Raw genomic sequence first — 20397 nt, 5'->3', positions numbered from 1 at the left:
GCTTTGTAAGATACAATCGTCACGAGATGTGAATTTCCATTATTAACTTTCTTTGGCCTTGAATTTTTAAACCTGCCGACACTAGGACTAAGGATTAACAGAATTGAAGTACTCTAGACATTTGCCTGTTATCATTTTGTTGTAGTAAATTATTTTTGTAGCCGCACTATTTAAGCATACTGTTTATATTGATAGCAATGAATAAAAGTTTCCCAAAGACCGCGCGTTGTCTTGAGCGTTTTTGTTCTTTTTACGTTTACCGGAAAGTAGTAAATTTTATGGGTTTATCTCCTGAAAAGTTTTTTGAACACTTGTAAGAACTTGAAACGTCACATTCGGTTATAAGTTCATTATTTTTGTAAAGGTGACAACAATGAAAGGTGATTGAAACAAGCAGTTTGGGAAGAATTACTCTAAAGTCCGAAAATAGCCAAAGGCCACCATAATTTGTCGTTGATAAATATCTATCTTTATTATATAACTAATTCATCACAAACCATAACAGCAGTCAGGAATGGCCATTATTCATTCCGCCTAAGGTATCTACAATCATCAAATAAGAAATATAACGAATATTTACGGGCCGACCACAGTTGTTTTGACACTCATTACACGAAGTAAAATCGGTGAAAACATTCAGGTAAAAAACTCATAAAAATCCATTTACCAAAATGTGCAATTGGTAAACTATATGTCCAAATGAAAGAAATGTTACATATAGTCCAGGGTCCTTGTCATGGGTGTTGCAACACATTCTTACTTATCAAACATTAGGTCCAAATTTAAGTCGAAATTCGGCAGGATTTCTTCGTACTCCATCTCCGCTATTTCTTTTAAAATTTCTTCCTCATCAGCGACAGACTGTTGTTGAAATATTGTCATACATTATTGTATTTCTTTTGCCTCTTTTTCGGAGATGTGATTGACGGAAGAAAGGTATTTTTGGCGAAGGAAGTTCCCTTTGTCTTTTCGTAACCAGTTGGTTATCTGCCGTTCTTCTTCGTCTCCAAGAAATTCAGTAGGCGGAACTATTACAAGTACTCATGTAGTGTAGTAGAATGTTCCAGTTCTCCTTTTAACCGTTTGTGTGAGTTTGCTACAAATTGCAATGAAGAACGCTTGGAGACGGATATGACTAGTGAACAGTTGACTGCCCCATGACAGGTAACTTTCTGTCATTTTATAGTGTCAAGAACGAGGAAACGTTGTGGGCGGAACTGCATAAGTCATCTCTAAAAGACGGAAAGTATGGGCTTGGAGTCGTTTTAATCGATCCCAGAAAGAGTCGTGTCGTTTGTGTGGGAAAGTGTTGGTTGCGAAATTCACGAAAGCCGTGAATGTTGTTGTTCTTGTTCCTGGCTATGAAAAGTTCTGCTTACGTTTCCGTTTGTTGCTAAAATTTGCCCCGTTCTGTGAGCGAAACTCCTTTCAATGCATTGAGCTGTATGTTGATGGAATTAGGAACGAAGCATACACTGATTGATATTACAGTGTTTTGCTACTGACAGTAATTATAAGTAGCTTCACGTTTGTAACTGATATTCATTATTTAAAATAAATGAACGGGCATACACATCTTAATAATATTCACTTGTTGGTTATTGTTCAACTAGTGTAGAATTTTGCTAAATGGTTTTAGCTAGCAAGAAAAATCCTTGTTACTTTTGCGATATATGCGATATTTGCGGACATTTCGGGGCCCTTCTTGCTTTCAACTTCTTCTAAGTCTTGAATCTTGTTACATTTGTTATTCTTGCGATTCTTGCGATATTTGTAATGAATGGTTTTTGCTAGCAAGAAAAATCCTTGTTACTTTTGCGATATTTGCGATATTTGCGGACATTTCGGGGCCCTTCTTGCCTTCATCTTATCCTAAGTCTTGAATCTTGTTACATTTGTTATTCTTGCGATTCTTGCAATATTTGTAATGAATGGTTTTTGCTAGCAAGGAAAATCCTTGTTACTTTTGCGATATTTGCGATATTTGCGGACATTTCGGGGCCCTTCTTGCCTTCATCTTCTTCTAAGTCTTGAATCTTGTTACATTTGTTATGCTTGCGATTCTTGCGATATTTGTAATGAATGGTGTTTGCTAGCAAGGAAAATCCTTGTTACTTTTGCGAAATTTGCGATATTTGCGGACATTTCGGGGCCCTTCTTGCCTTCATCTTATCCTAAGTCTTGAATCTTGTTACATTTGTTATTCTTGCGATTTTTGCAATATTTGTAATGAACGCTTTTAGCTAGCAAGAAAAATCCTTGTTACTTTTGCGATATTTACGAAAATTTGGGGGCCCTTCTTGCCTTTATCTTCTTCTAAGTCTTGAATCTTGTTACATTTGTTATTCTTGCGATTTTTGCAATATTTGTAATGAACGCTTTTAGCTAGCAAGAAAAACCTTTGTTACTTTTGCGATATTTGCGATATTTGCGGAAATTTGGGGGCCCTTCTTGCCTTTATCTTCTTATAAGTCTTGAATCTTGTTACCTTCGCTCGAATAATTGTCCTCAAAAGGTGTGGAAAAAATCGCCCCAGCTTTGTTCGAGGAAATACGGCATTTATATACAAGTAGCTGAAATTTTGTTGCCAATCAAAGCTGTCACAAGTAGGCAATAATAGCATTTATTGTCATGATCAGATCTCATGCTAAATAAGACGAGTGAGTTTGTAGTTCTCACACCGAATAGAATAAAGACAAATTATCTCACACGCAACAAACAAATAGGTATACTTCGAAAGGAAACTACAGTTAAAACATTGAGGGGTCCGAGACAAGAACACCTCCCGATGTCTCGCGATGCCATAACTTTTTTTTCCTGGGAGTTATGAATTTGTTTACACAAAGTACGAACAAAGTGTCATATAATACGGGAAAAACATCACATTCTCAAAAGAGAATGCTGTTGTTTTATGAACAGTGTTAATATCGAGTTCGGGCTTAAATATCCGTAGAACACAATTGTAACCTCTGTCACGATCTGTCACGCAATCTCTTGTTTGCCTGTATTTCAGTGGTTTTTAGCGCTCTGTTATAGACAACGATTTAATTTCCCCAGAACAAACGTTACATCAATTAAGAGTCCATTTCTTCCTACCTTTACTGTTGAAATTTCATCCCATCTGTGACAAAGGTAGCGTGGTAAATAATCTTTTAAATTTAGCTCGTCCTTTCCATAGAGTAACAGTGGGATTTCGTTCAGGTCCCTCTCGATGTCATGTTTTTTTCAAACTTCATAAAAATAATAAAATCAAATCGGGAAGAGATGTAGAATAAGCTGATAATAAGTGGATGTCTTCTTGCTCTACAGTTAAGGCGAGCGGCTTGCTTAAAAACCTTTAAATTTTCAAGTCGAAATTTCTCGCGACTAGCACCGAAATTTATTATAGTCATTTTCTGCCAAAACAAAAAGTTTTTTGACAAATTAATTACATTGTGATAAATAACTCAGTGTGGACTACTGATAGCCAAAGTTTGAGCGATTTTGAGTTTTTACACTTTTGCCGCTATTTTCCGATTTTGTTTGATTCTTGTGGGCATTCGCTCTTAAGATGTAGAGGATTGAAAGGAGTAAGTATGTTCACAGGTGTAGGTTAAAATTACTTGCAATGGCGAACAGAAAGATGGTTACTACCTAATGTTGTGTCTTTCTTCAGCTTCGATTTAGCAAGACCCCTCTCTCTTGACGGGACACATGTTGTATAACGCTTTCTTCAACTCGTGCATAGTTACGTTTTTCTTCTATCAGTCACGATGTTCGAAATGCAAAAGCAGTACATGACATAAACGTATCCTTATGTTATAGCTTTCATATGCAAGTGACAGTACTGAAAAAGGACGTTATACGATCAAGGCCCTTCTGTATCAAACGAGCTCTAGACTGAGCCCTAGCCAAACCTCAAGTGTGGACCTAGTTATCTACTCTGATTTGTGGTATATTAGGTGGGGTTACACTACAGCCCTTCCCCAAAGCTTCCCTCGGGTAAATAGCTTGGGTTGGGTTTACTCTGGGTTTTGATCGATTTCATGTTTGCGGTTACACGCTGATAAATTGACCGAAGGTAACAGTAAAGCTTTAACCGATCTGGCGTGAAACACTGATAAATGCAAACATGGATGACACAAACCGTGAAAGGTTTTCGGTAATTCTGCTGCTTTATTACAACTTCCACTTCAAATAGGTTTAGTAGTTCAGCAAATTATTATAAAAAGAGAACGTCGATGCCGACAATAAATACGCTTTTTCCAGAGATTGCAATTTCTACTTTTCTGTTTAAGAAGACGTCGAATCGTCATTTGCCAACGTAGACAAGCTTGAGCATTTCCGCGGCCACAAAATTGGTCTCAGCGACTTTTGAACGATAGGAATCTGGACCACTGGTGGAAGAGAACTTTCGCGTGTCTCGAGGCACTTTTGAATTTATCTGCCAGCTTGTAGGCCCAAACCTGGAACGTCAAAACACCAGGATGCCAGACAAGCGAGCTGCTGTTAGTTTATGGCGTTTAGCAAACGGTGAATGTCACCGATCACGTTGATTAATGATGGAACTAGTGAAACCTACACCTATTACATGTATCCGCTGCCATGAATTTGTACAAGAAATCTGTAGCCTTAAGAACGAGTTTATAAAATTCCCTTCTACTTTGAAAACACATATAAACGTCTTAAAATTACTTACAGAAACGCTTGAAAACCGGCCATGGTGTGATTGTTGAGCTTGAAAAACCACAGTAGCGGGTTGCATTTGGCGCACAGCACGTAAATAACCCGTGATTTGTAGTGTTTCGTACATTTCACTTTCTCGTGATTGGTTGAGCCGCTTTGCGTTCTCCTTAACACATAGAACTTACCTCTGGAACTGTCATGGGAAATTCTTTTGTTCTTTTTGACGCATCCATGGAAATTTCCCCAAGGCAATTTCACTCTGGGAATGTCGGCTACACACAAAAAGTTGCTTCCCCGTGGGCAAGAGCGATTTATCCAAGGGTAAAATGGCCAGTGTAACCGCACCTATCGATTCATGCCGTAGTATGCTTAATTAAACGTAGAAGACATAGCAATAGCTTTAAGCACGTTTTTCCTAGCATTGTGATGTAGAGCGCCTTAATGGCAATTTCAGATGATTGAGATAGCGGTTGAATACTGAAGGGAAGAAAACAAAATGGTGGCCACTTTGACGTCATTCATGGCGCCATCATAGCTTGAACAGCGCTGAATAATATCTCAGATACGCATTGTTCCAAAGATACGTCTAGGCTTAAAATCGTGTATATTTAAGAAAGAATAACACTTTTAAATTTTTTTTTAGAAATCCAAGCTGGCGGCCAAAAGGAGGTTATGAGGGGCCAACTTAAAAATTCGTTTTACCATGTGAAAGCTACCGTTCTATCCTTGCTACCAAACATTTTTCTGTTGCTTAATAGTCAAAGATTAAGATTAAACAAGTTTCGTTTATTCCCCTTAAGTGAGCCATACAACCCCCCTAGCTGATGGACTAATACAAATAAGAATGTTACTGCTAAAACGACTGTGGTTTTCAATTCCTGGTGGAAGGACCAACACGTCTGCCAATGGGTCGTCTACACAGCCATATATTCACTACGATCGTTTTCTCATGGTGTTCAACAAAAGTGAAAAGGTTTTACCTTCCGAGATTCATCAGTCTGTTTTGAGCCCACTCCTGCTGGATCAGTGTGTTCAGGCAGAAAGCCACTGCTACTTGCTTCCCCTGGTTAAATAACAATAAATTGCCAGTCCGTTCAATTGTACGCAATAATTGGTAAATTATGGTTTGCAGCAGTCAAAAGTAAAATTCCCTGACTTTTCACTAACCATCAATAGAATGAAAATTTTCCTGACCTCATGCAATATTCCCTACTTTTCCTAGACCATCAAAAGAATCTGTTTCATTGACTTTTCCCTGACCGTAGCAACCCAGGTGATGTTATTTTGGCTTCCTGTCCACTTGACGTAACGTTCCGTTTCCATGCGATACGTCTCAGAAATATACGTATTAATTGTTTCTTGACTTGAAATGCTACAGCTGAGCTGCTGATTTTAATTCAATATTAAACTCCTTGAACTACCACTAAAATGTACCTGACATTTCCATGAAAGCCTTCCTGCACATCAAGTAATTTCCCTCTTCTATGGTTGTCTTTAACCTAACCGTCTCCAGGTTCAGTTTCCTCCTGATTTCCTCAGTCATAAGGTGCCTCTCAACTTCTTCATTGAGGCGACCAGAGAGAAAGTCACTCCAAAGACTATCAAGACTTTCTTGGTTAGGGCATCTCACGACGATTTCCAAAGAGCCCACGTTAACAGACACAAGGGCCACATGGTAAGCCTTCTTTAAAAATTCAATCAGGCCTCCCACTGATTCTAGTTCAGCTATGGAAAGGTTGTGGGATTTCACATACGCTTGCGCTTGAAGTGCTAAAATTGCATGAACTGTTTCTTGTTGTTCTTCATTTAAACCTTGGGTGCTGATCAAGAGCTTGATAAAAGTATCTGAAATCAACGTAAAATTCACGTAAATGTAATAAACCTTCTTGCATGTACAAATACTTAAGCTGTCTCTGAAGTGCAACATTTCTATTCTGTTGGCTGACTTGAGTCATTTGACTTAGTCATTTCATTTGTAGATGTACTTCTTTGCAAAAAGAATTAAAATGAATAGACTCAATTTGACGAGGGTGACACGAGGTAAACGAGCTTAAACGGGAATTGTTACAGTGATCTGTTCCAAAATGTTATACAAACTTTCATAAGAAGAATTAAAAGCTGTGAAAAAATCAAATAAATTAATTTCTATTTGCCTAATTTTAGCTGCTAAGTAATATTTTTTTATGAAATTAACGAATAAATCAAGTATTACGAGAGAGTTGACTGTATACGCACGATGGAGCGACGATAAGTACATTGTAAATTAACGTGCAAAAGAAATCAATCTTCATACCTGTAAGGTCAAAAGAGGTTCCTGCAAGGCTTGGTTTTCCTTTGGCTTCTTCATTAAGACGATGCCGTTGCTGTGAAGGACCTTTATCTGGTGTGACTGCAGCCGACGTCCGTTCAGCAGGGTATTCTGCTCTTCCAAATTCAACAGTGGTGCTGGAAGGACCTGTAAAAGAATTAGACATTACTAGCCAATATTTTCTGTTCATCTCTAAACCCTCCTAGCTCTAACAGTGAACAGCATCAAATTTCTCCTTCTCATGTCAACGCTTATTTAACCCCTGAGGTCATGAGAATTATGGATATCATCACCCAAGTTGAATTTTCTTGACATTGTAATAACTTCTCCCCAGTGCTTAAAGGAGAAAAGTATGGGGACAAGAAAGGAGAATTTGTTCTTCGATATAATGGGTTAAGGCATGAAAGAATGAGATTTCAAACTTAACAATTGGGCAATACACTGTCAGGAAGAACTACTAGCATATATTATTGTAATACCTCCACCTTGGATGAAATGTTACAGTTACCACCTACAGCTGTATCTGTCCCATTTTATGGGGGTCTTCCCTCCTCCTTAAAGAAATACTGTAGCTTTAGATGTTGGCCATTGAAAGCTTAAAATTAATGAGCGAGCAAATTCTCTTCTTTTAAGACAGAAAGTATTAGGACTGCAGAGACTAGAATTCAAATCAATGATGGTCATATTTCTCAAGTCTACCACCTTATCACACATTCCGACTTTGCACGGTATTTGAAGCTTTAACTCCCATGAATGCTATAAAAAACCGAAACATATCCAAAGTTCTATTACTACGATCTTGATAAACAAACAGTCTTTCCGAATAATTGTACTGGTCAATAGCTTTCATTTTAATTTTACTAGTCACAATGGGATTTCTTTAACAGACTGAAAGGTTAGAACCAACTGAAACAGGACAATAAATTTTACTCTCGGAGTTAACAGTGTTTATAATTATAACTACAGGGTGTGTGTTACTCTGCCTGAATTTGCAGTTGCATTTAAAAAATAGAAACGATGAACACCAAGTAAGAACTCATACCATAAACCATTCTGCACATAATTTCCACAAAAGCTTCACATTGTTCGTTCCAACTGTACTTGTTGTCATAAGAAGCTCTCAGTAATTTGATCTCTTCAAGCCGCACTGCATGACTGGCACGGACACCTTCAATTGCCTCTGCCCACTTTTGAGGATCATCTGAGTTAACTATCCATGATTTTCCATAAGGAATGTTCTCTAATGCTCTAGCAAATCCAGACTTGCTACCAACAAGAATGGGTAAACCAGCTGACAGGGCTTCAAGGGCAACAAGACCAAATCCCTCTGATCTGGATGGCATAATAGCAAGATCAACCTCATTCAGTAAGTCTTTCATCTTTTCTCTATTTTGCACAAACTTTCTGACAGTCAGTTGCTCTTCAGCGACACCACGTTGGAGGAGTTTTTCTCTTACAGCATCCTGCTTTCCGTCAGGTGCACCCACAAAGATCAGATGATAAAGTTTATTTTTCAGCCGGGGATCAGAAAATCCTTCAACAGCAATGTTGTATCCCTTTAGTTCAAAGTCTTCATCATCACCCCGACCACATAACAACACTTTAAATTCACCCCTCTCTTTGGGAGCTTGTTTTAAGTCCCCAAATTCCCTTTCAAAAAGACCTGGCGTGACAGTAAAAATATCCTGATTCTCCTTGCATCGTCGGAGATATGAAGAGTAAGAATCTTCAAGCCTTGGTCCAACAGGCACAACTAGATCAGCCATTTTACAGAGATCAACTTCAATCTGATGTTTCTTTTCACCCTTTGAAATTGGATCAGAGTAGCCTTTGTACCTACTGAGGTCTTCTGGAGCAGTATGCACCACTTGAACCCATTTGCAATTGGAAAACTGGGCAGAACCTTTTATGAATTGTACTTGCCGGCCAAGCTTCACACCATGGCCTACAACAATGTCCATTCTGTGATCTTTAGGTGGGACGCCTAACCAATCCAGAGGTTCATAGCCTGAGCATTTCTTGGCATCAACAACAGTTACTCCATAACTCTTAGCCTCTCTTGTGTCTTCATCTTTACAAGCACCCTCTGGGACCAAGAGAGAGACTTCAACTTTAGGGTGTTGTGAGAGATGAATCGCAAGCTCTCTGTTTAGTGTTGACAAACCACCAGCTGATGAGGTCCACTCGCTACCAAGAAGAGTTACTTTCAATTTTGAATGAGTTGAAAAGTGGGTTTTCGGTTCAGGCACTTCTTGAGACATGACTTCAATGCTGACCTCAACAGAAATCTGCAAAACAAAAACATGGAGCCTTCATGTAAAGCTTCACATACTCCTCGGTAACTTTGGTTTTTGGTTGAAAGGTCAAACATAAGATCCACAGACTTAAAATCAGCACCAACATGTACAGATCAATGAACAACACAACAGGCATTATTAACACCAGTACATGCACCATGTGGACTATTTATATATCAAGATGTAAGATCTAGCATTAAATACCAATACGGCTATCCTAAAAGTTCTGTTATTCCTCCCTCTCTCTCCGTTAAGTCACAACTTCCTTTTTTATTTACCGGCATGAAGAAAATACATACGTGTGAGAAAGCAAGTGCGAAGTAAACAAGAGTAGTCATATAGCACACCTTAGGGCGCGACTTTACCGCGCATCCAAAAGGTGTGCTCCCAACCCCAACAAAACCCAACCTAAAAAATCCACCCAAACCCAAACCCAACAAACATAATTCAGTTAAAAGTGTAAAAAATATATAAAAAAAGTAACCTTGGCGCACAAGCTTTTGCGCATGCGCGAAAAATGATATTAAAAAGTAACCTTGGCGCATGCGCATAGCACGCCTTTTGGCGTGAGTCTGTGTGGAAATTTTTAATAGCCGTAGGGAAAAGTATCAAGTCCTGATTCAGTCTTTGCGACCACCCTTTTATCGTAACACATTGTAAAGTCTTTTTCCTGATACCTGTTTTTTACCTCCTTTGTCTTACTATCTCGGGTTATCATTTGTTCGTTGACTGTTGTTATCCGATTCTTTTGACCTTCGATTATTTGTCTCATTGTCTGCTGGTTAATATATTGACTGTTTTCGTAATTGAGTGTGAAACCTTTTACTTTACATACTGTTTTTCCATTACTTGTACAATAACTGTAAGACTTTGGCCCTGTTCCGCACCACTTTTCAATGTAATGTCCACCAAGCTCATCGGTAAGATCACCTAGGTTATCACCTGTTTCGATGGCCGGCCCTTTTTCTTTTTCAATATACCAACAACTGTCAGTATCAAATCCAAGAACATTTTCTCCCAACTTGTCCAACACTGAATAAAGCATCATTCTTGCATGACTGGTTGTGAAAGCCGCAATGAATATGTTTGTATTATTACTGTTATCGACAAAATGGTCTTTCAGGTTGTAGTTCATTTCAACCATTTCTTCATTGATAAAATGAATGTTCAGATCCTCAATCTTTTCATCTAGCAAAATTTTGTAAAACTCGTGTGGCTCAACAACATATACAGATTTTTTCATGTTGTTTCTTTGCCCAAACTTTCCCCATAAACTATTCAAACACAGTTTGGAGATTGCCCTCATCCCGGGGTTGAATTTTATTTCACCAAGCTCTATCCCTAATTTTGACTTTACAACTTTTCGATACTCATCGACTGATTTGTATGTGCAACCTTTTCCTGTTTTAAGCTCGCTACTTTCCATTTTTATCTTCATAAATTTTTTGACATATCCCTTAAAAAGTTCATTTGATCGGTTTTTAAAATTCCACACCTCAAATATTTTTTGAATCTCATATCCCTTTTCAACAGCAACATTCAATTCGTTTGTACACCAAGTACCAACAAACATTCGTTCTTCGTCCGAATGCGAACATTTTTCCTGTGATTTTAAAACAGCACATTTTTTACAGAGTGGAAATAACAGCTTTTCTGCATTTCCACATGTCATTTTGAGAGGTAAAACAGGGTGATAAAGACCACGCGGAGGTAGCACTTTACATTTTACGAAACCAAACCAATTTAAATCGTACTCATCCGGCAAAAAAATCTTTTCCGGATGGCCGACGGGATAATCCTTGTAGAATTGCACTGTTGGGTAGAGACTGACAAAGTCAACGTATTTTCCTTTTTCACCTTCTTTGAAATCGTATGTCAGTTTTGTTACATTTGTTCGACCTCCAAAAAACGCATCCCTTGGATTTAGAGGTTCAATACATTCTCGATCCCAACCCTTGAAAAATTTCAAAAACTCCTTGTTTTCTTTTAACCCGCATTCGTATTCTTCAACAAGATTCCACCCACAGTCTATTATCCTTTCATTCTTTTCTTTTGTTCTATTCCTGAGAGTCAACATATCCATCTGATTTTTTGTGTTGATTGTATCGCTTGAAAAGCATTTTTCACAACCGTGCCAAAAGCATCCTTGAAATTCATAGACAGTTTTTGTTTCTTTGCAGAATCCATCAACTTTTCCAATGTCTGTCAAATTTTTTTCGCCACCATTGAGAGCATGTTTAATATTTACCCCGTCTCTCTCAGATATCCAGTCTAACCAAGCTATACTTATTTTACTAAATTTTTCTCCTCTTGCGGAATCTTTTACAACACCAATTTGGTTGTGTGGCATATAGTTGCAACGGTAAACAGTCATACAAACTGATGCAATTGTTGTGTATAAAAGAGGATCAATGTTTTCCAACTCAATAAAATCATTCCTAAATTTTAACATACTTCTCCTCAAAATGTCAACATCACTTCTGCAGTACTCTCTCAATTCCTTTTTGAAGTCAAAGACATAGTTTTCATCAACTCGCGCTTGGTGCCATTCAACAAAAGCTTTTCTACCATACGAGCTCATTCTATCAAAACCAAAATGTTTCTTACTAGGGATCGGTCCAACATAGTTTTGGTTGCATTTCTTATTGAAATAATGAGGAAAATACCCCTTTTTCAACTCTGTTAAACCAAACGTTTTTGGAAACGATGCTAAAGGAGCAGCCACAAAGTTTAATGAATCGATGAACCTTCGCCCCGAAACCTCCATGCTCATTATCTTTGTTCCGTTATAAATACAATACGGTTTCATCCCATTTTCAATACACCAATTCCTGATAAACTGAGCGTCGTAACCTTTTGCATTGTGAGCAATGAAAGTGAAACCTTCATTATCTTTTTCGAAAACAAATTTACAAAATTCATCAATCGTTTCAAACGTGTTTTTATTACCATGAAAATCTTCACAGTCAACCCAATTGACGACATGGACACCGGTTTCTTGATTTGTTTCAAAATCATAAAAAATGTATTTATCGGTTCTCGTTTTACAAGAATAACACTTTTTTTCCTCAACACACCCAACACAGTTTCCTCCTTTGGAATTTTTTTTCACCATAAAGCATCTATGTTCGTTCATATCACAGTACTGTCTGCAATTACTGCATTTACTGTGTCCGCATATGTGTTTTTCAAGCCCGTCTGTCACAATTCGCCCACATTTGAGGCATTTGCAAACTTTTTCACAAACAATATCCGATTTTGATCCATCCTTGACACTTCTTTCGCGTTTATGCTCCTCAAAACAATTTTTACCAAAGAAACACCTATTACAATCGTTACATTCGATCACTTTTCCGCTGCATTTATTTCCATTTGCAAAGTACTTGAAACACGCAATGCATTTTGCAGGGCACTTGTGACAATCACGTTTTTTGTACGGTTTTTTGCACGTGTGACAATAATAAGATTTACACAAAAACCCTGTCATACTCGTTATTACATCAAAATGATTACCGTTTTTGTAAAGGTAAATCATTTGAGAATTATGTTCATTTTCGGTTGAAAACGTTAACTCGTTAAAATATTCAGCATCAACAACATTGATTTGAATTTTGAGATGATTTGCAAATTTTTTAATGTCCTCTAAAGTTGATCCAAACTCATTGATTTCAACTCCCGCTTCTTCATGAAGTTTTTCAGCCATATCCTTTTGCAATTTTCGTGATCTGTTGAATCCGTATTTTAATTGTGTTTGTGTCCATTTTGTTTTGTTAATGTTTGCAACAGCTGTTACAATAGCGCGAGCAAGACAAATGGAATCGTCATTTTTTATTGTAATGACGCTTTTCTTCCTTTTCAGATTTGAATTTGTAACGATTAACCTACCAGCACCTCGAGGAATCTTTGTTGATTGAATTTCAAACTTTACCTCAGACAAAGGTACCTGTTTGTATTCAACGAATCCTGAAAGTTTATTTGTTATTTTAGAATCGAGTTTTCCTTTGATTGTTATTAATTTTGAACTGATAGGTTTATTCCACGACGGGTGACTGATTATCCATCTTATTTTGTCACCGTCTTTCAACCCTCTCTCATCAATCACCATGTTTGCCATTTCCAGCAATACTTTATCGACACTGATTTCGGTTGATTGGTTGGGTTCAACCCTGAATTTATCAAAAAACGTTTTGAACTTTTTATTTGAACTCTCACCAATCTTGACGATCTCATATCGTTTGATTTCAGGTTTCGTATCTTTTTTTTCGATCTCGTTCATAAGTTTTTTGAAAGAGTAAATCTCTTTGTTAACAACGGGTTTTGGAGCCTTATTTTTTAACCAAACACCCCAATTTTCCACCTTTTTCTTTCCCCAATTGACTGCGGCATCGATTTTTTCTTTAATTTGCACCGTTTGTGCAGGTTTTGCAGTTTGTGTAGGCTGCTCTCTCGTAACTTTTTTATTTATGGAATTGATAAAATTTGCTTTTCTCAAACTTGAATAAACCCGTGAACCAAGATTTTTTGCAAGGTTTTTAAAATTTGTGAATTTCTTTGAATCCATTTTCATTTTTCTTATTCTTAAGAAAATATTTTTTAAATTTATTTTTTCATTTCTCAAAAACGTGAAATGAAAAAAGTTTTCAAAAACTTTAAGCAAAAGATAATTTAACCTTATTTCCATCCTTGTCCATAAACTCATTTCCACATTTTAAGTAATAATGAACCGAACCGATATTTTTCTTCAACATTTTTGAACACTGAGTGATACTTTTACATCTTGTGGCAACTTGAGTTTCAACATTGGTGACCAACACCTTCTTTACATTTGATGGTTTGCATACCAGTTTTTCATCAAGATTCAAAGCTTTTACCAACTCTGTTTTCGATAGCTTCATATAGTATTTGATTTTTTTTCCAACAGCCATTTTTCGAAGCTCTTCAAGAGTCATATATGAAGTCATTTTCTTATTCTTAAGAAAATATTTTTTAAATTAATTTTTTACATCAGATCTTTTATATCCACCCAGGAATTGAATTTTTCTGGGTAACCGCTCCACTTCACCAACGCTTTACCTTTTCGAGCATCTCGTCGAATCACTTTCTCAATACGGTAAACGTCTTGAACAGCCTTTTGCATCTCCTGTTCATAAAAAGAACCAGATATCTCCTCACCACTGAGGTCTTTGAGTCTGTAAGTGATCGGATTGGTGTATTGTATCTTATCGACTGTGAAAACTTCTTCTGACCAATTGGGTGTGTATCCTTTGTCGAAGACAGGACGTTTGTACTTGGAAATTCTGACCTTATCACCGACTCTGTATTTTGGCTTTGTTGAGGTTGGCGCAAAATGGGTATCACCGAAAAGGTTGAAGTAAACGGTTCCTTCATTTTCTTTCCTCGACGCTTCTGCCGGCGTCATTTTTATCGAACGATGTTTGGTGTTGTTGTACCGCTTTAATATTTCGGGTAGTATATCCAGATACACAGTATTGCCTTGAGCAGTGAATTCCTTCCACATTCTATTTTTAATGGTTCGGTTCCAACGCTCCACCACTGACGATTTCTCTTCATTTTCTGTTGAATACAGTTCAATCTCATTTTTTCTTAACAAGTCTTTCAGATGTTTGTTGTAAAACTCTGAACCTTTGTCAGTCCACACAAACTTCGGTGTTCTACCTTTTTTAAAGATGTTTTGAAATGCTTTGGTTACGGTCTCACCTTTTTTATCCTTCAATGGTACAATCCAACCGTATTTGCTAAAGACATCGATTATCATGAGAAGATATTTATAACCTTTATTCCATCTGCTGAACTGCTGCATCTCAACAAGGTCAGCAGCCCATATCTCATCGATGTGATTCACAATGACGCGCCGTCGGGTGAATTTTCTTTTTATGGGTCTATGCAGTTCATCTGCTAATTTTTCTTGCCACCCAATGTCTTTACCCGACGGCTTTTGACGTTTTTTGAAACGCTGAGATCCGCAGGAGGTCTACGACCTAGACCAAGTTTTTGCTTTGTGTTAATCATATTTCGAGCCATCCAGTGACCCCATTGTCTCTCATTATAAGGAACAGAGTCCAGCGCTTTGACCATTTTCCTATCGGCTTCATTCTTACATTTTTTATCATCTTTGCAAACTGAATAATCAACATCGTGCTGCATTGCAATCGCATCCGTTTTTCCAGTCGGCTTATCGTATATCTCGAGAATTTCACCAGTTTTTGGATCCCATTTGACTTGGTTTTCAAGATCGTTATACGGACCTGTATACTTATGTCCAGGAAGTGTCCAACCGCCTTTTGGTTTCGGTAGTTTTCCGATCGCTTTGTGAATATCAATCGAACCGCCGGAAATCGGTCTTCCCTTCATTCCTTTCTCATATTCATCCCAAGTCGGTGGGTGCCAACCAATGTTTTTATAACTTGAACAAGCTGGTGTATTGTGAAATTTACTTCCTATTTTTACCATGCTATCGCAAGGGTAATCCTTGTATTTTTCCAATGTTTTTTTACCAGCCTTTCCTGTCCAAAATTGACTTGACAAAACACCGGTGTCCGTACTGAACGCCCTTTTTGCTATTTCTCCGGATTTGTATTCGTCAAAAACATGTTGTGTTGAAGGAATGAGTTTGCCAACAACATCCATCGACTTTGATGCAGCTTTTCCCGGAGTTCCTAATTGTTCCAATATTGTATCTAAAACGGCTCCACCCTTCTGAAGATCCAAATCTTTTCTATCGGTTTTGTATTTTTTATTTGGTCGAATCTTTGTTGACAATTCATCCAACGCTTCTGAACCGGCTTTTTGAATCAGCGGTGCAGCTTTTTCCAAAGCATAATCGAGTGCCTTTTTTTGCAGTTTTGGGTTCCTCAAAGCTTCACTTGCATAATAACGCCCTGCCTCAACAGCTTTTTTTCCAAGCCATGGAATGCCATGTTCAATCAACATATCTGTTCCAGCCGAAGCTAGTGTGTCAAAAATGCCCGCCCCTTTGGACGGGCCATCTAGTTTCCCTGTTCCTTTACAAATTTGGTTTTTGTGATTCCACATTCTGCACATGTGCAGAAAAACATGAGTCGACCGTTCTTTGCACGTTTGTAACCTGCAGGTTCAACACATTCAGTTTGTTTTCGTTGTTTTACGCAATAAGATTTCATTTAATATTAGACTATATTATTTTTTCAAAATATTTTTCAATGAATTTTTCATTTTTCAAAGTATCGTTTACATCGAATACTTGCAACAAATCAAAGTAGGATACGCCTTTATTCATCTCATTCAAAAAGTACAAACAAAAGTATCCACAAGTTGTTGTCAACAATCCTTGAATCTGTTCGTTTTGGTGAATGAGAGTTAAATTCTTTTTCTTTGCGTGATTCACGATCTCCTGAAAAGGAGGTAATCCAAAACTGTCGAAATAATTGATCACACCATTTTTTACATGTGTTGCAACCCAATGGCTTCCACTCATGTATGACGGTTCAAGGTTGTAAATGAATAACGCCATTTTATGATTGTGTGGAACATTTTGGTCTCTTGATAAAACACCACCCGTATCGATTGGTATTTTCAAATGGTGACACCATTTTTCCAAATCGAAATTACTCATCGGAATGTTTTTTTCAAACTTTAAAATATTGCCCCCCACAATGGTATTTGATTGAATGGGCTGTTTTTTCCTAAAAGTAACCCATCTCCAGTCTTTTTTTTCGTCTTTTTTTTTTTACCGGCGCCGATTGTTCCGGGAACTTGTTCCCATGTTCCGAAAAACGGAGGTGGGGGTTGATATGCACCCAGTCTCGGAGCCGCTCCACCATCCTGTTTGGTTGAAATCGGTGGTGCTTTACCCATTCTCGGACCGCCGGATCCTGTCATCTTTTTGAAAGCCTCAAGAGCCAAAGGAACTCCGATTGATGCTAAGAGTGTTCCAAGAAAACCCCCCTCTTGCTGCTTTTTCGTTGGTTTGACGTGTACTCCTGAACCCGTTTGCATTGCATTTATGATATCCATTTTTTGTTTATCAGTCAATAAATGTTTGTTTGCAATCAATTGTTGAATTTTTGAATTTGGAATCAGAAAACCTCCGGTTTGGGTCCCTCCGCCGGATATCTTTTTGACAAGTTGGGATGCACCCTCTGAAACAACACCTGAAAGAGCAGACATCCCCAAAGTTTTAGCCAATTGTGGTCCTAACGCCAAGATTGAACTCAAAAGCGATCCACCAACTTGTTTTCGTATGTTTGACTTTGCGAGTTTGATATCCATTCCCTTGTTTAGTTTTCGATTCTTTTCCAACCTGGTTACAGTTGTTTTTGGAACTAAAAGAGTATCAGACCCGGATAGAGCGTCTTTTTTCAAACGCAATGTGATCGTTTCCTTTTCATGATAGGCTTTACTCAAAATTTTTTTCTGATTTTCAGAAAGCGAAACGTTGATTTCATATAATTGTGTCATCGTTATTTTATTTGATTCAAATAAAATTAAAAAAAAATTTTTTCCACATCTTTGATATTTTTTTAATTGACTACAAACATAAGTTCGTTTCCTCTTTTATCCACAATTATTTCACTTTCATAAAAAACTATGGCATGTGCCCTCACATTAGCTGTCGGAGCGGTGTTTAATCTGTAGTTCAAAACAAGTTGTTTTGGGTCTCGTGTAGCAGTCTCTTTTTGATAAGTCAAATCAAAATAAATAAGACCGTAAAGAGCGTCGAAATTGTGGAGATTCAACTGCGTTCCAGTGTTCAGATCATTTTTTCTGTAAGCATAAGACATCAAATCGTTAAAGATTCTGACTTTTGAATTTGCATCGTACTCCAATTCAGGATAAAAAGTGCTGTTTCCATATTCTAATCGGCAAGATGCAAGACTGGAGTTTGAATCTGCAGAATTCAACTTGAACGTATCGTAAACATACGGCGTTCTCTCAGATTCCTCATTGTTTGGACCATCGGTTCTCTGCAAATAAATAAATACATGTTTCACATTGTCGATTGCGGGATTGATTTGAAACATGTTTTGAACTGCTCTTGTGTTCGCACTCTGGTTGTATAAATCTCTCATGTAAACCCATTTGCTCGGTTTCAAAAAATCTTTCACAAATTCATTAAATTCACTATCCTTTGGAACCATTTTTGGAAGCCAAAGATAAAATTGAGTAACAACAACACGACCGTCGTCGGCAGCGGCCGCTTTGTGAATCAATTCAGAATCATCGTTCAATGTAATTTCGATTGTGAGCTGCATGGGTGGAATCATCTTGTCTTCCAATTCCTCGAAAAAACTGTACCTATTCAATGGAATGATTTCATTGATGCTTTTTGCGCCGCCACTTCCATCATTGTTTGTAGCTTGAGTTAAAATTCGTCTTGCTTCAAAACCTGTATTTGTGTTTGCCGTTGATCCGTTTGTATCAAGATACCAAAAACTGTTTTTAGCAACCGATCTACTGAAATCGTCGCTATACTCAAGCAAATTTTTAGCATTTGTGATTCTGTGAATGTTGTCACTTTCGTAAACAATCATTCCTGCGGATTTGATGACCATGTGTTTGATGAGAGAATGTGATCCATTAATCATGGTGATTCTGTCAGCGGCTGCAAAACCCGCACCGTCAGCTTTTTTCTGTAACTCCTTGGTAACCTCAAAATACCCGTTAAAATAATCGAAAAAAGTTGATCTATCGCTGATTGTAAATTTATAACCTGTTTTTTTCTGGGTATTGTTGTTTCCAGGCACCTCAATAAAATTGTCAAGAGAAAATCTGACCATTTCGTATCTTTGAAGTTTTTCGCTAGTTCTGAAACTCATCCTTTTTATTTATACTTAAAATTTTATTTTTTATTTTTTATTTTTTCGTCTTTTTTTCATCCCGCTTCCGGAAATCATTCGATTCAGAATTAAATTATAATCTTCTTCGGCGGGTTGGGTTACCTTTGGTTGGGTTATTTTTGGTTGTGAAAGCTGAATCATTGAATTCAACATTCCATTGTAATCTCTGACCGTCGGTGAAGCATTAGAAGTTTTTTTACCCATCTCTTTCAAAAACGTTAAACCTGGACTTTCGGAAAATTTTTTACCAGCAACGTCAACAGCTTTCTTTCCGATTTTGTCACCGGCACTTTCTATTCCCGATTTCAAAGCTTTTTTAGCAAGAGGTTTCAAAACAGCTTTGGTCGCTGTTGCAAACATTTTTTTCATCGGTTTGAAAATATTATCCACAATCAAACCCGATCCCTTATGTTTATAAACAAATCTTCCAAGTCTTGGATGAAAAATCCTTTTGTAATTATATGGTTGCATTTTTATTATTACAACCTTTTATATTTTTTCTTTCAAAATTAACGAAAATGCGGTATCTGCATTATTCAAATCGATTATCCTTCTCTGCCCGTCTGTGATGTATATCCGTATGTTGTTGATTAAATACTTGTTGACTGGACTGAATTGAACCCTCAAAGGTTCTTTAGTAAAAGCATATGAAGGTGTCAAGTCGTTTGTTCCAAAAGAATACAAGATGTCTGTTTCATCACCGTCTACGAGACTTTCTGAAATTAGATCGCAGTGAATGTTGAGAATCTCCGTATCTTGACTCAGATTTGGTGTGTAGTCACCAATATTTTCAGTACTTGTCAAAATTTTTTTGTTAAAACCGATCAAGTCGTTAAAATTTGACGGCCTCAAATCGAGTTGGTAGTTTGCTGCCAATGTAATGATTGTTTTATATGTAGTGTTGTCAAATTCCAGAGTTATTGGATACGAGGGGTTGCTTGCGGTTCCTGTTTTTGTCTCTTGCTTGATGTGATCATTAAAATCAACATAGTTCCACGTTCCGGGTGGAAAGGTTATATCTTTCCATGTATTTCCTCCGTCGGAAGAATATTTTATGAGTTGGTTTTTCAAATCCGAATTGATATTGAACCAAGTGAACGACATTGTTATGATTCTGTCAAGACCAAGAACATACGTGTTGTTTGGGTTGAGCCTTATCGGTTCATTATATCTGATTGTAAAATCACTGGGTTTATTTTTACCTTGTTTTTTAACGCTGTGAGAAGATAAAACCAATTGTCTTTCCATATTTACTTATTCATCCGAAAAAGTTTTTGTAAAATTTATTGTA

The 20397-nt window shown here is 37.4% G+C and overlaps 2 protein-coding genes across 4 annotated transcripts in view; both read right to left on the bottom strand.

Moving 5' to 3' along the window:
* The window catches only part of LOC146455513 (uncharacterized), a 149120-nt gene that overhangs the window by 109992 nt on the left and 18731 nt on the right, over positions 1 to 20397 (bottom strand). For all 3 annotated transcript variants that reach the window (XM_085094230.1, XM_085094229.1, XM_085094228.1), the window contains exons 5-8: positions 8016 to 9261; positions 6959 to 7120; positions 6100 to 6510; positions 5646 to 5728 (exon numbers count right to left, since the gene is read on the bottom strand). In XM_085094230.1, the coding sequence (XP_084950356.1) occupies positions 5646 to 5728; positions 6100 to 6510; positions 6959 to 7120; positions 8016 to 9234 (1875 nt within the window). In that variant the 5' untranslated portion in view covers positions 9235 to 9261. The remainder of the gene's footprint in view (positions 1 to 5645; positions 5729 to 6099; positions 6511 to 6958; positions 7121 to 8015; positions 9262 to 20397) is intronic.
* On the bottom strand, positions 9591 to 12973 carry LOC146455514 (uncharacterized). Its single transcript, XM_085094185.1, has 2 exons — positions 9709 to 12973; positions 9591 to 9678 (listed from the first exon to the last, which is right to left on the bottom strand). The coding sequence occupies exon 1, from the start codon at positions 12971 to 12973 to the stop codon at positions 9857 to 9859; it is 3117 nt and encodes a 1038-aa protein (XP_084950311.1). The 3' UTR covers positions 9591 to 9678; positions 9709 to 9856.

Source organism: Pavona decussata, unplaced genomic scaffold (assembly GCF_977016875.1).
Source record: "Pavona decussata unplaced genomic scaffold, jaPavDecu1.1 SCAFFOLD_273, whole genome shotgun sequence".
Lineage (NCBI taxonomy): Eukaryota > Metazoa > Cnidaria > Anthozoa > Scleractinia > Agariciidae > Pavona > Pavona decussata.
This window is presented reverse-complemented; position numbering and strand designations above follow the sequence as displayed.

Excerpts from the sequence above, each read along its gene's own strand:
- LOC146455514 (XM_085094185.1), bottom strand. The coding sequence starts at position 12,973 with ATGGCTGAAAAACTTCATGAAGAAGCGGGAGTTGAAATCAATGAGTTT.